Below are 12,470 nucleotides of genomic sequence, written 5' to 3' on the forward strand. Positions count from 1 at the left end.
AATCTTGACATTGGGCAATAATACAGAACAGTTATCGGCAAGTGCCTATATCACCAATTGTTACTTATATTGAATACAAGTGAAAAAAAATCCAGATTTGTAAAACAAGTTGTACACTTGCTGTCACCCGTTTAACATTATCGTCCAAAGTCCACATCTACTAGAGAGAACTGCAATTCTGCATTGATAAGGACTAGTTAGGTCTCCGTGACCTAGAAGTCCTTTGGCTGGACTGTCACTGTCTGTGGTGCTTATCCTGTTGACACTCTGTGTCTTTCCTAATCCAAGCCACCACCGTGTTGGTCGTTTTGTTCAGTGGAGGGCCGCACTAAGATGAAGAAACTTTTTCTAAAATTGTCACATAGGAAAATGTAGATGGAAGGATAGCAGAAAGGATAGCCCAAGTTGATCACTGCAATGAAGGTGTAACTGAACAGCCAGGTAGGCTGCTCCTGGACTAGCTGTGCTAACTGCAGGAGGTAAAATGGAGCCCAGCAGATGAAAAAAGCCAGACAGATTGAGATGGCGATTTGAACCACTCTTTTAGTCCACAGCCTTGCTGTTCTATGCAAGATTAGAGTTCTGAGTGAGCTCATGTTCAACAGGATCCTCTTCTAGGCTATTCACAGAATCACACAGTGCAGAAGAGGCCCTTCGGCCCATCAAGTCTGCACCAACACGTGAGAAACACCTGACCTACCTACCTATCCCATTTACCAGCACTTGGCCCATAGCCTTGAATGTTATGATGTGCCAAGTGCTCATCCAGATACTTTTTAAAGGCTGTGAGGCAACCCGCCTCCACCACCCTCCCAGGCAGCGCATTCCAGACCGTCACCACCCTCTGGGTAAAAAGGTTTTTCCTCACATCCCCCCAAACCTCCTGCCCCTCACCTTGAACTTATGTTCCCTTGTGACTGACCCTTCAACTAAGGGTAACAGCTGCTCCTACCACCCTGTCCATGCCCCTCATAATCTTGTACACCTCGATCAGGTCGCCCCTCAGTCTTCTCTGCTCCAACTAAAACAACCCAAGTCAATCTAACCTCTCTTCATAACTTAAAAGTTTCATCCCAGGCAAAATCTTGGTGAATTTCCTCTGCACCCCCTCCAGTGCTATCACATCCTTCCCATAATGTGGTGACCAGAACTGCACACAGTACTCCAGCTGTGGCCTCACCAAGGTTCTATACAACTCCAACATGACCTCCCTACTTTTGTAATCTATGCCTCGATTGATTGAGGCAAGTATCCCATATGCCTTTTTCACCATCCCACTAACATGCCCCTCCACCTTCAGAGATCTATGGACACACACGCCAAGGACCCTTTGTTCCTCAGAACTTCCTAGTGTCATGCCGTTCATTGAATACTTCCTTGTCAAATTACTCCTTCCAAAGTGTATCACCTCACACTTTTCAGGGTTAAATTCCATCTGTCTATATCTTCCCGTAGCCCAAGACACTCAACCTCACTGTTAACCACCCGGCCAATCTTTTATGTCATCCGCAAACTTACTAATCCTACCCCTCACATAGTCATCTATGTCATTTATACAAATGACAAATAATAGGGGACCCAGCACAGATCCCTATGATGCGCCACTGGACATTGGCTTCCAGTCACTAAAACATCCTTCTGTCATCACCTTCTGTCTCCTACAACTCAAGCCAATTTTGAATCCACCATATCAAATTACCCTGTATCCCATATGCATTTGCCTTCTTTATAAGGCTCCCATGTGGGACCTTGCCAAAGCCTTTGCTGAAATCCATATAAACTACATCAACTGCACTACCCTCATCTACACACCTGGTCACCTCCTCAAAAAATTCAATCAGATTTGTTAGGCATGACCTCCCTCTGACAAAACCATGCTGACTATCCCTGACCAAACCTTGCCTCTCCAAGTGGAGATAGATTCTCTCCTTCAGAATTTTCTCCAATAGTTTCCCTATGGAGATGACAATGAGGAGCACGTCAAATGCCAGGAAGAGCTGGTAAAGAGTGAACCATTAGATATCAGTCTTTGGGTTGGGAAGGCGGATCCTGCAACCTGAAGCCCCTTCAACCCTTCACACTGTTGGACAAGCCTGGCATACACCAAGACCAGGATGTCACTCGGAAAGGAGAACACCCAAAAAACAGATGGTCAGGGTAGCAATGGCGGGCTCCAGAATCGAGTTGATGTGAATGGGTGGACGATGGCTAAGTAACAGTCAATAGTCATAGCAGTGAGGGCGTAGGCACTAGTGAATTGGCTGTTGGCGTCCAAGGCTAAGATGATCTCGCCAAAGTGCCAACCTCTGTCGCCTAGAAACTGAGGGAACATGAATAGCATGCCCAATAAAAACCACGGGCAAGTTGATGAAAAAAATATCTGGAACTCTGCTGCTATGGGGTTTGAACGGAAACATTTTACTAACAGTGAAAATAACAATCCCGCTATTGATTATCCTGAACAGAAAATTGTTGGCGTGATGTTGGTACAAGCAAAGGGATTCATTTCATCTGAATAAAACTAAATTAAAAAGCAGAACCAAAAAGGTAATAATCTCCGGATTACCGCCTGACCCACGAGCTAATTGGCAGAGGGTCAATAAGATTAAAGAGCTAAATGCGTGGCTCAAAGATTGGTGTGGGAGAAATGGGTTCGAATTCATGGGACATTGGTACCAGTACTGGGGAAAGAGGGCTCCACTTGAATCATGCTGGGATCAGTGTCCTGACAAATCGCATAACTAGGGTCGTAGATAGGGCTTTAAACTAAATAGTGAGGTGGGGGGGGGGGGGGGTGGTTGTTGTTGTGGGGGGTTCATTGCACGGAAATATAAAAAATCAAAGTTTAAGGAGAGCGTAAGAGTGCAGGTTAGTGACGAGGCCGATTGTTACCAAAAAGTGAAAAGAAGAAAAGTGTGTGAATGCCATATTGCACCAAAGAATCAAATAAGAGTAGGGAAAATTGACAATAGGGCAAACTTAAAGATATATCTGAATGCGCATAGCATTCAGAATAAAACTAATGAGTTCACAGCGCAAATAGAGATAAATAGGTGTGATTTGATGACGATTACTGAGACGTGGTTTCAGGGAGAACAGGCTTGGTAGTGGACTATCCAAGGTTACTCTGTTTTGGAAGGATAGACAGGAAGGAAAAGGAGGTGGTGTAGCTTTGTTAGTAAAGGAAGAGATCAGTGCTATAGTGAGGAATGATATAGGCACTGGAGAGCAAGATGTAGAGTCAGTCTGGATAGAAATAAGAAATAGCAAGGGAAAGAAGTCCCTGGTGGGAGTAATCTATAGGTCCCCAAACAGTAGTTCAGCAGTAGGGCACAACATAAACCAGGAAATACTGGGAGCATGTAAGAAAGGCACAGCAATAATCATGGGTGATTTTAATATGTATATAGATTGGACTAATCAAATTGGCAAGGGTAGCCTCGAGGGAGAGTTCATAGAGTATATTAGAGATTGTTTCTTGGAACAATATGTTGTGGAACCAACGAGGGAGCAGGCTATTCTGGATTTGGTTTTGTGTAATAAGATGGGATTAATTAATGATCTCAGAGTAAAAGATCCTCTAGGGAAGAGTGGTCGTAGCATGCTAGAATTTCAAGTTCAGTTTGAGAGCGAGAAACTGGAGTCCCACAATAGTGTTCTGGAGTTAAACAAAGGTAACTACATAGGCACGAGGGCAGATTTGGCCCTAGTGGACTGGGCAGGAAGACTACAAGGTAGAGCAGTTGATGAACAGTGGCAGATTTTTAAGGAGATATTCAATTCCTCCCAAGTAAAATATATTCCAAAGAGGGAGAAAGACGGTAAGAGGGGGAAAAAGCATCCAAGGCTAAGCAAGAAAGGTAAAGATAACATAAAGGCAAAAACTAGGGCATACCAAATTGCGAAAGTGGCAGGCTGGAAGATTGGGAAACTTTTAAAGATCAACAAAGGGTTACTAAAAAAATAATAAAAAGAGCAAAGGTAAATTATGAAAGAAAATAGTGCAAAATGTAAAAATTGATAGCAAAAGCTTCCACAAGTATATAAAAGGAAAGTGTAGCTAAAGTGAATATTGGTCCCTTGGAGGATGAGACTGGGGAGTTAATAGTGGGGAATGCAGAAATGGCAGAGATGCTTAAGCAATATTTTCCCTCAGTTTTCACAGTGGAGGACACTAGTACCACCCTAATAGGAACAAGTAGTGCAGAGGGCATAAAGGAGGAACTTAGAACAGTCACCATCACTAGAGAAAAAGTACTGGGCAAACTATTGGGATTAAAGGGTGACAAGTCCCCAGGACCTGATGGCCTACATCACAGGGTCTTAAAGGAAGCGGCAGTGGAGATAGTGGATGCATTGGTTATAATATTCCAAAATTCCCTGGATTCTGGAAAGGTTCCAGTGGATTGGAAATGCCCTTATTCAAAAGGGGGGGCAGGGCACACTGGGGGAGGAGGCAGAAAGTAAGAAACTATAGACCAGTTAGTTTAACGTCTGTCATTGGGAAATTGTTGGAATCCATTATTAAGGAAGTAGTAATGGGCATTTGTAAAGTCAAAATACAATCCATCAGAATCAGCATGGTTTTATGAAGAGTAGATCGTGTTTTGACTAATTTGCTAGAGTTCTTTGAAGATGTGACAAGCAAAGTGGATAATGTGGATCCTGTAGATGTAGTATATCTGGACTTCCAGGAGGCCTCTGATAAGGTGCCGCACAAAAGATTAATACACAAAATAAGATCACATGGAGTTAGGGGTAATATATTAACTTGGACAGAGGATCGACTAACCAACAGAAAGCAGAGAGTCGGGATAAATGGATCTTTTTCTGGATGACAAGCTGTAACTAGTGGGGCACCAGAGGGTTTGGTCCTTGGGCCCCAACTATTTGCAATTTATATTAATGACTCGGACTCAGGGATAGAAGGTACTATAGTTAAATTTGCAGATGACACCAAAATAGATGGGAAAGTAAGTTGTAATGAAGAAATAAGAAATTTACAAATGGATATGAACAGGTTAGGTGAATGGGACAAAATTTGGCAGATGGAGTTTAACGTGGATAAGTGTGAGGTTAACCATTTTGGTCAGAAGAATAAAAAATTGACTTCTTATTTAAATGGAAAGAAACTTCTGAATGCTTCAGTGCAGAGGGATCTGGGTGTCCTTGTGCATGAATCGCTGAAAACTAGTATGCAGGGACAGCAGTTAATAAGGAAGACAAATGGAATTTTGGCATTTATTGCTAAAGGAATAGAGTATAAAAGTAGAGAAGTGTTGTTGCAACTGTACAAGGCATTGGTGAGACCACACCTGGAGTACTGTGCACAATTTTGGTCCCCTTACCTGAGGAAGGATGTAGCTGCATTGGAGGCGGTTCACTAGATTGATTCCAGAGATGTGGGGCTTGTCTTATGAGGAGAGATTAAGCAGTTTAGGCCTATACTCGCTAGAGTTTAGAAGGATGAGAGGAGATCTAATTGAGGTATATAAGTTGCTAAAGGGGATAGACAAAGTAGACATGGAGCAGATGTTTCCCCATGTGGGGCATTCTAGAATGAGAGGCCATAGTTTTAGGCTAAGGGGTGGTAGATTTAAATCAGAGATGGGGAGGAATTTCACAAAGGGTCATGAATCTGCAGAATTCACTACCTGAGTGCAGTGCACACGGGATGCTGAATAAATTTGAGGAGGTAGACAGATTTTTAATTAGTAACTGGTTGAAAGGTTATGGGGAGAGGATGGGAAATTGGAGTTGAGGCCGAAATGAGATCAGCCGTGATCATATTGAATGGCGGGACAGGCTCGAGGGGCTGAATTGCCTACTCCTGCTCCTAGTTCTTATGTTCTTAAAACACAAATCCATTACAATCTAGAGTTTGATACCACATTTAGATCAATATGTGGCTCTCAGTTAGTGTTTGTTAGCCATTTATCACTGGGTTTTTCAGGGTTTCGAGGCAGCTGTAAGTCTGCTCCTTTTCTATTTGTGCTTGTATCCTTGTGCAATTGTATTTAGGTTTGGCTCTTTATTCTGCCTTAACAGGAAGGGTAGTCTAGATGAAGCATTAAGGACAATCTTTGAGCTTTATGCTGACTTGTATTTGTAGCACACCTTTCATGACCCAGGAATACCATGGACAAAGATGGGTTTGGATTGAATATGAAGAATCAAATTGAAGAAAGTTGTTGGCTCAGGTTAAGGCAGGGCAGCGAGGGAGATGGTGGCGGAGGGAGGTGTAAAAGAAGGTAACAGATTACCCTGTTTTTAGTACACAAGAAATAAGAGTAAACCATACGGCCCATCGAGCCTGCTCTGCCATTCAGTATGATCATGGCTGATCTGGGGCTTCAACTTCATTTTCCACCTGCTCCCCATATCCCTTAATTCCCTGAGACCAAAAATCTGTCTATCCCAGCCTTAAATGTACTCAACAATGGAGCATCCACAACCCTCTTGGTAGAGGGTTCCAAAGATTCACAACCTTTTGAGGTAAGTAATTTCTCAACACCACCTTGTTACTGGAGATGAGAGTGGAGAAAGCAGCGGGTGAAGGGTTTATAGAGATGGTTGATGGTGGAGAAAAGCAGCCAGGCATGATCTTGGAATTGTGTGGTTTTCGTAGAGAAGAGGGAGACTTGATAATGTTTGATGTAGTCCTGCCAAATTGTGACGGATGGTACACCAGTTGGGTGTCAGATATTTTGGTATTCCCCATCCCTTGGACTTGAGGGAACAAAAGAAAAATCTGTTCAGCCAAACTATAATAGCAAATCAAACAAGTTAATTTCAAACCTCTCATTATCATTGTTCTTGTATAACACTGGAACAGGTGATCTAATGAGAGTGTGACATATTTATCATTCAAAGAACAGAATTCTAGTGGCCTTTGTTGAAAGTAATTATTTATCAACTGTAATCTATACTTTTTACCAGATCATTAAAGCATATTTAAGCTCAATATTTATGCAAAATATGTTTCCAATAAAACAAGTCTTATCTTAAAGCAGCCCCCCACCCCCAACTAAACAGCACTAACCTTCCACAGACCCAGTCCTCCCCCCACCCCACTGATTTTCATTCAGGTCACACGAAGTCTAAGACATTAAAATGGGGTCACACCAGGAAAAGGTTTGGGAAGCACTGCGGTGAAGGGCTCCGTGTGGTGAAGGGCTCCTCATTATTTTTAACATTTGTTCATTTTATGATTCACAAGTTGAGTAGGATCTTTATGCTCTAAAGATCTTTATGCTCTAAAGACAGTAAAGACAATTTGTCCCATGAGCCACGTGCCTTGTAGGCTGAGTAATATTTTAGTGCAGAATTAAAAATAGAACATAGGCATTTTTTAAAATTTTGAGCAATGTTTTTATCAAATACAATTAAGCAGAACAGTCCATCACAAATTCTGAATCAATACCCACATTGTAAATCAGTAAAAAAAAGTTTTATTTATGGAAAATACAAAAATCACTTGTATAAAATCACTTAAATGATCAGTGTTACTTCATAAGTAGAATCTCGCAATAAAACTTTACTTGGCTAAACTTAATTTAAAAAATCTCAGTGCAACTATTTATTAAAAACTTCATGTGCACAGTGCACCAACTATACAATTTAATAATGATTTAAACATCAATATTTTACATTACTGTAACAGATGCCCTTTCCAAAGTGATATCTTGCTAACTGTAAAACTGCATTAACGTTGGACTACATTATGAGTTCTCTATTGTAAAAAGAGCCATATGAAACCTGTGATGTCAGATAGCTTGATAAAGGGGTATATTTATAACAGCAGTGATACAGCTAATACCCCCTTCAAGTGTGCTGTGGAAACTCAGAGATATTGTACATGGGTGAAATTGCTACGTAGATTCTGGACCTCCCAGACCAGCACCTCATTGTATGCGACGGATAGGAGGAATTTCCCAGAAGGTGTGAATCGACTGAAATGAACGGTATCATTATGCCCGGTGAAATCCTGAAATTTTCCGGATGAGTTCTGAATTAGCTTCAGAAGTCTCCCTGCACAAAAGCAGAAACATGAAGAATAACTTTAAAAGCCTGGGATGTGAAACAACATTGGTACAGAATGCATTAAAAGCAAAGTTTACGCTTCAAATAACTTCTATTTAAGGCAACAATCTCCTGCTGGTGTCGCAATCTCCTCTTCAGCGAAACAAAAAAAAACACAACAGGTCTTAAGCTAATCTTAATGCCACATTTCAGTTTAAATTGCCCCTATACCAATTAAAAGGTAGGTCCGTACCATACAGAACAGAAAACATCAGGAAAGATCCCGGGTCTCTGCTGAATTTGCTGATTCAACCAAGGCATTAGAATTGATCTGCACGCCCAGTCTGAGAGGGAAAAATTAAAAAAAAAGTTCCCAATCCTAATTACTGGGAATTTTACCATTTGAAATGGAAATGCATTACATGGACCTCATAGAGTCTTTTTTCTGTTTCATGGGGCATTTAACGGCAGAGGTGCAATCACTTGCACTTCAAACCGGAAACTGGGATAAGATAAATTAGGTCACTGAAGGTAGCATACCCAAGTGAGTATTGAGTTGCAGCAATTTTATGCATTCATGCTAATGAAGCAACTTGGAAAATTGTGTTATGCATGTTAACACACAAACACCAAGCTAACATATTTTGCTCCTTAGGTCTAATGTTGCTTTGCCTTCTAGTTTGCAGTGAGCTGTGAGGAATTGGATAAATATTCAAAGGAAAAAAAAAATTGCAGGAGAAAAGGGAAGGAGTAGGTGCGAGTGGGGACTAATTTGATAGCACTCTCACAAACAGCCAGCACAGGCATGATAAGCTGTACCGCAACATTCCATGATTTCTATAAGGGGTTTTGCACTCCAGCTTTTAAGGTTTAACTTTAAACAGCAAAGGTTTCTATCATCGATATTTAGAACCAGCTGGTTGGACAAATGTTTAAAGCAATCTGGAACCAGTTCATGGGACAGTGAAGCAGAGACAAATGTACAGAAATCTGTAGGCTGGTCTGATGTGAAAGTGCTCTATATGTCATAACCATCCCATGTAGGTACCTAGGTCAGATGTTTCCATTTATGTTAAAACCATCAGTTTCAGTATGTTTCTGTAATATAGCATGCTTGCACAAAGCGACAATAAAATCTATTTAAAAAGTGTTACACAGGATCACAATATTCCTAATGAGACCACCAAAATGATATTCAACTTAAGTGACACTTTTTGAACCGAGCACTAGAGTTGGCTGTTGCTTATTCATTACTTGGATGCTTCAACAGTTTGTCATTACTTCCATCATGGAGTACTTCCAGTGAAGGAGAATCTCTTGTTCTGTAAAACAGTTTCCTCCTTATTACTTTCTGATCTCCCTATGTCATAAGTCCTGTACAGCAGAGATAACCTGGGTCTGCCAATGTCATTCTAAGTCCAGTTGAGAGGAAGTGCTGTAAATTAACTCTTATCTGCAACAGAATCCTTCAGTAACTCAGCATGGTTTAAGTTCCCTTTCCACCAGGGTTTTGCTGTGCCTTACTGAAGGTTTGTGTTTCCTTTACCTTGATTTGTGCAAGTCTTTTATCCATTTTACACAAGCAATTTGAAGAAAATAATATTGTGACACTGATGACTAATCGGAGGCCATGTATTTTCAGGGTGAAAAGTCACCTGCAAAAACCCCCTGGTTCACACAATTGCAGAACAAAACTCACTCTTACCATTGGTCCCAACAGCAATAAGCTGTCCTCTTGGAGAGAGGCTCAAACTTGTAGCCCACTGAGGCAAAGCTATATTTTTAATTGTCTGCAAAGAGATACAAAAAAACAAGACTTGTAGTTATACAAAGGGTAACGTGGCAACAACTTAGGCTGAGAAATTTCCAGAAACCTGATCTTTATTTCTGTAGGCATTCGAACTACATTTTCTCATCTGTTTCTACTTTTCTTTTTTCCTGGGTGTTCGTTCAAATGTCTCTCCCAATCCAGAGGGCAAGTGACCTGTTCCAAGCACTACAATTCCACACTGCAACCAACCACTGCCCTGTATTGTGAGTTGATCGTCTGCCTAAATTGGAGATCAAAAACTCACTGTGTGCAGAGATACAAGCAGGTGAAGACCATAAGATCTGAAATTTTTTTCATGACAAGGAATCATGTACATAGTATAACGCAAAGCAGAAGACACTGTAGCACGAGGGCTGGAAAATTATTGCACTTTTTATGGTTGTAGCGTAATGCAAATACTTCCAGGCCTCTTCGAATAGGTGGCGATGTTGGACTTCAAGTGGGTAGAAACATTAGTTTTCCCCGTTTACCTTCTATTACCTTCAAGGTTGTGGACCAATGCATTTGTATAAAATTACCAAAGTGACCTCAGTATTTCAACATTCTGTGCAGTTAGTGCAGAATGAAGTTCATACTGACAACAGCACACAGCCTTGCTGCATTATGTACATGCGAGAGGACTATGGAGCAGGGGAGCTGGAAGTCAGAAAAACATTTCAAAGGGCAGAATTCTATAATTGACAAGTCAGAAATCTGTCAAAAGGCAGAAATTTCTCACCCTTGCATGTGAACAACAGTCGAGGCCAGTTTGCATTTTCAAACTCATTGGTGTTGATGATCGGTGCACAAGACATCGCACCACAAAAGATACCACAGATGTTTTGTTTTAAAAGTAGTTTAGATAAAGATTTGTTATTGTCATATACCTGCTTTTTATAGAGGTTGTACAAGATAATCTCTGGTTTCACTCCAAATCCCACATATACCACTACACCACTCTGACTGGGTGAGAAGGCAGCCAAGCTTGGTGGGAGGCTACTCTTGTCAGATCCCTGAAGGAAATAACAAAAAAAGTTGAAATCACACAGCGTTCTTCAAATGAGCATCTGAAATACCTTCTGGTGTCCTTATTTAGTACGCAGAACGCTGGTTTGTCCTTACTCTTAACACAGGAATATGCATATGCACAATATGGCCATATAGTTTTCTTTGTGGGTTCAAACTCCACTCCAGGAACTGGAGCATATAATATTGTTTCACACGTCAGTGCAGTGCAGTTTGGAGGCATCATCTTTTCAAATACATGTTAAACCGAGGCCCCATCTGCTGGTCAAGATGGGCATAAAAGATCCAGAGGGATTTTATGGCTAATACTCATCCCTTAGCCAACACCATCAAAACAGATGATTTACTTAATTGCTGATTTAGTGATCTTGTGTGCAAATTGGCTGCCACTTTTGTGGAAACTTATTTTTCTCTTCATGCTTCCAACACAGACAACCCTGGCCCCAAACCAGCCACACCCTCCATCTATGCACACAGAGGGCTGTTCTATTTAACCATGTCATTCTGCTAACTTTACACAACCCTTATACACCCACAAAACCTGTACCTTCTGTATTCATAAATATATAGATTACCTAGTGTCTAACTCTAAAACCACAACATTATACCGCATAGATAAAAAAAATTACAGAATCTGATTGTACAGGTTCGGCAAACAGATCCCAGCCTGTAATTTACCCACACTGTAATGAAACGGAAATTAGACTCACCTCGGGTTCAATAGGTGCTGGGAATGTCAACCAATCAATGAGCTCACATAGGTCTTTATGCCAATCAGTAGCCCAAACACTAACACGTCGATCTGAACTGACAGCCAACCACATTTCACATCCATCAAGTCCAAATTCGTCATACTGGAAAAGAAATGCAAAATAGCCCAGTGCTTCAAATTCAGGTTCTACATCCTGTGCCGATTTGTTACCCATTTTAGCTGAAAACAACATCGACGCGAGCAACATATTTAACTTTAATGTTGACTATACACTTGACTTCTTGATTTTCATTTTTATGCTATAGCCATACTGAACTTACTTTTTTCCGTGCACATTCAATTGTAGTAATCGGTGAACCTTTATGATCACTGATGACACGAATGGTGATTCCTGTTCGAGGACTACTCACAGCCATTAGACCATCTTTACCTCCTGAAATGACAACCTCGCCTGGGAATAAATGTGTAATATCTGTCAGTTAATCACACACCAGAGATCAGTGCTACTCATACTGGTGATGACAGGACAATTAATGTACATTCTGGGCAGAGGACATGCATTAGTGCTGTATGCTTATGATCAGCATTCTATTCTGTGCAGCACATGCTCTATATTAGTAGCCAGTGGAACGTACCATCCATGGAGTATGCAATCGCATTGACTGCCACAGGATGGGGGTGAATCTTCAATTTCATCTCAGTCTTCAACATTCCAAAGAGACGTATTGTGCCATCACTATATCCTGCCACAATTTGCTGTTTATCAACAGATTCTCTTGAGTTAACTGCTGGGCTCCATGCCATGCATAAGCAGCTCTGGGGCAAAACAGAAAGTTAGCAAAATGTGAATGCTTTCCCAAACATTGAGTGTTTTTCCATCCAGCTTAATCTCTCCAAAAC

At 41.2% G+C, this 12,470-nt stretch overlaps 1 protein-coding gene and 1 pseudogene across 2 annotated transcripts in view; both read right to left on the reverse strand.

Annotated features, from left to right (window-relative positions):
* Positions 1 to 278: 278 nt before the first annotated feature.
* LOC121287998 lies at positions 279 to 2,417 on the reverse strand (annotated as a pseudogene).
* A 5,014-nt stretch (positions 2,418 to 7,431) lies between these two features.
* Positions 7,432 to 12,470, reverse strand: part of wdr90 (WD repeat domain 90) — a 77,051-nt gene continuing 72,012 nt past the window's right edge. For both annotated transcript variants that reach the window (XM_041207107.1, XM_041207106.1), the window contains 6 exons: positions 12,206 to 12,386; positions 11,891 to 12,021; positions 11,569 to 11,712; positions 10,720 to 10,845; positions 9,728 to 9,812; positions 7,432 to 8,031 (listed from right to left, as the gene is read on the reverse strand). In XM_041207107.1, the coding sequence (XP_041063041.1) occupies positions 7,844 to 8,031; positions 9,728 to 9,812; positions 10,720 to 10,845; positions 11,569 to 11,712; positions 11,891 to 12,021; positions 12,206 to 12,386 (855 nt within the window). In that variant the 3' untranslated portion in view covers positions 7,432 to 7,843. The remainder of the gene's footprint in view (positions 8,032 to 9,727; positions 9,813 to 10,719; positions 10,846 to 11,568; positions 11,713 to 11,890; positions 12,022 to 12,205; positions 12,387 to 12,470) is intronic.

This window comes from Carcharodon carcharias, chromosome 15 (genome assembly GCF_017639515.1).
Source record: "Carcharodon carcharias isolate sCarCar2 chromosome 15, sCarCar2.pri, whole genome shotgun sequence".
Lineage (NCBI taxonomy): Eukaryota > Metazoa > Chordata > Chondrichthyes > Lamniformes > Lamnidae > Carcharodon > Carcharodon carcharias.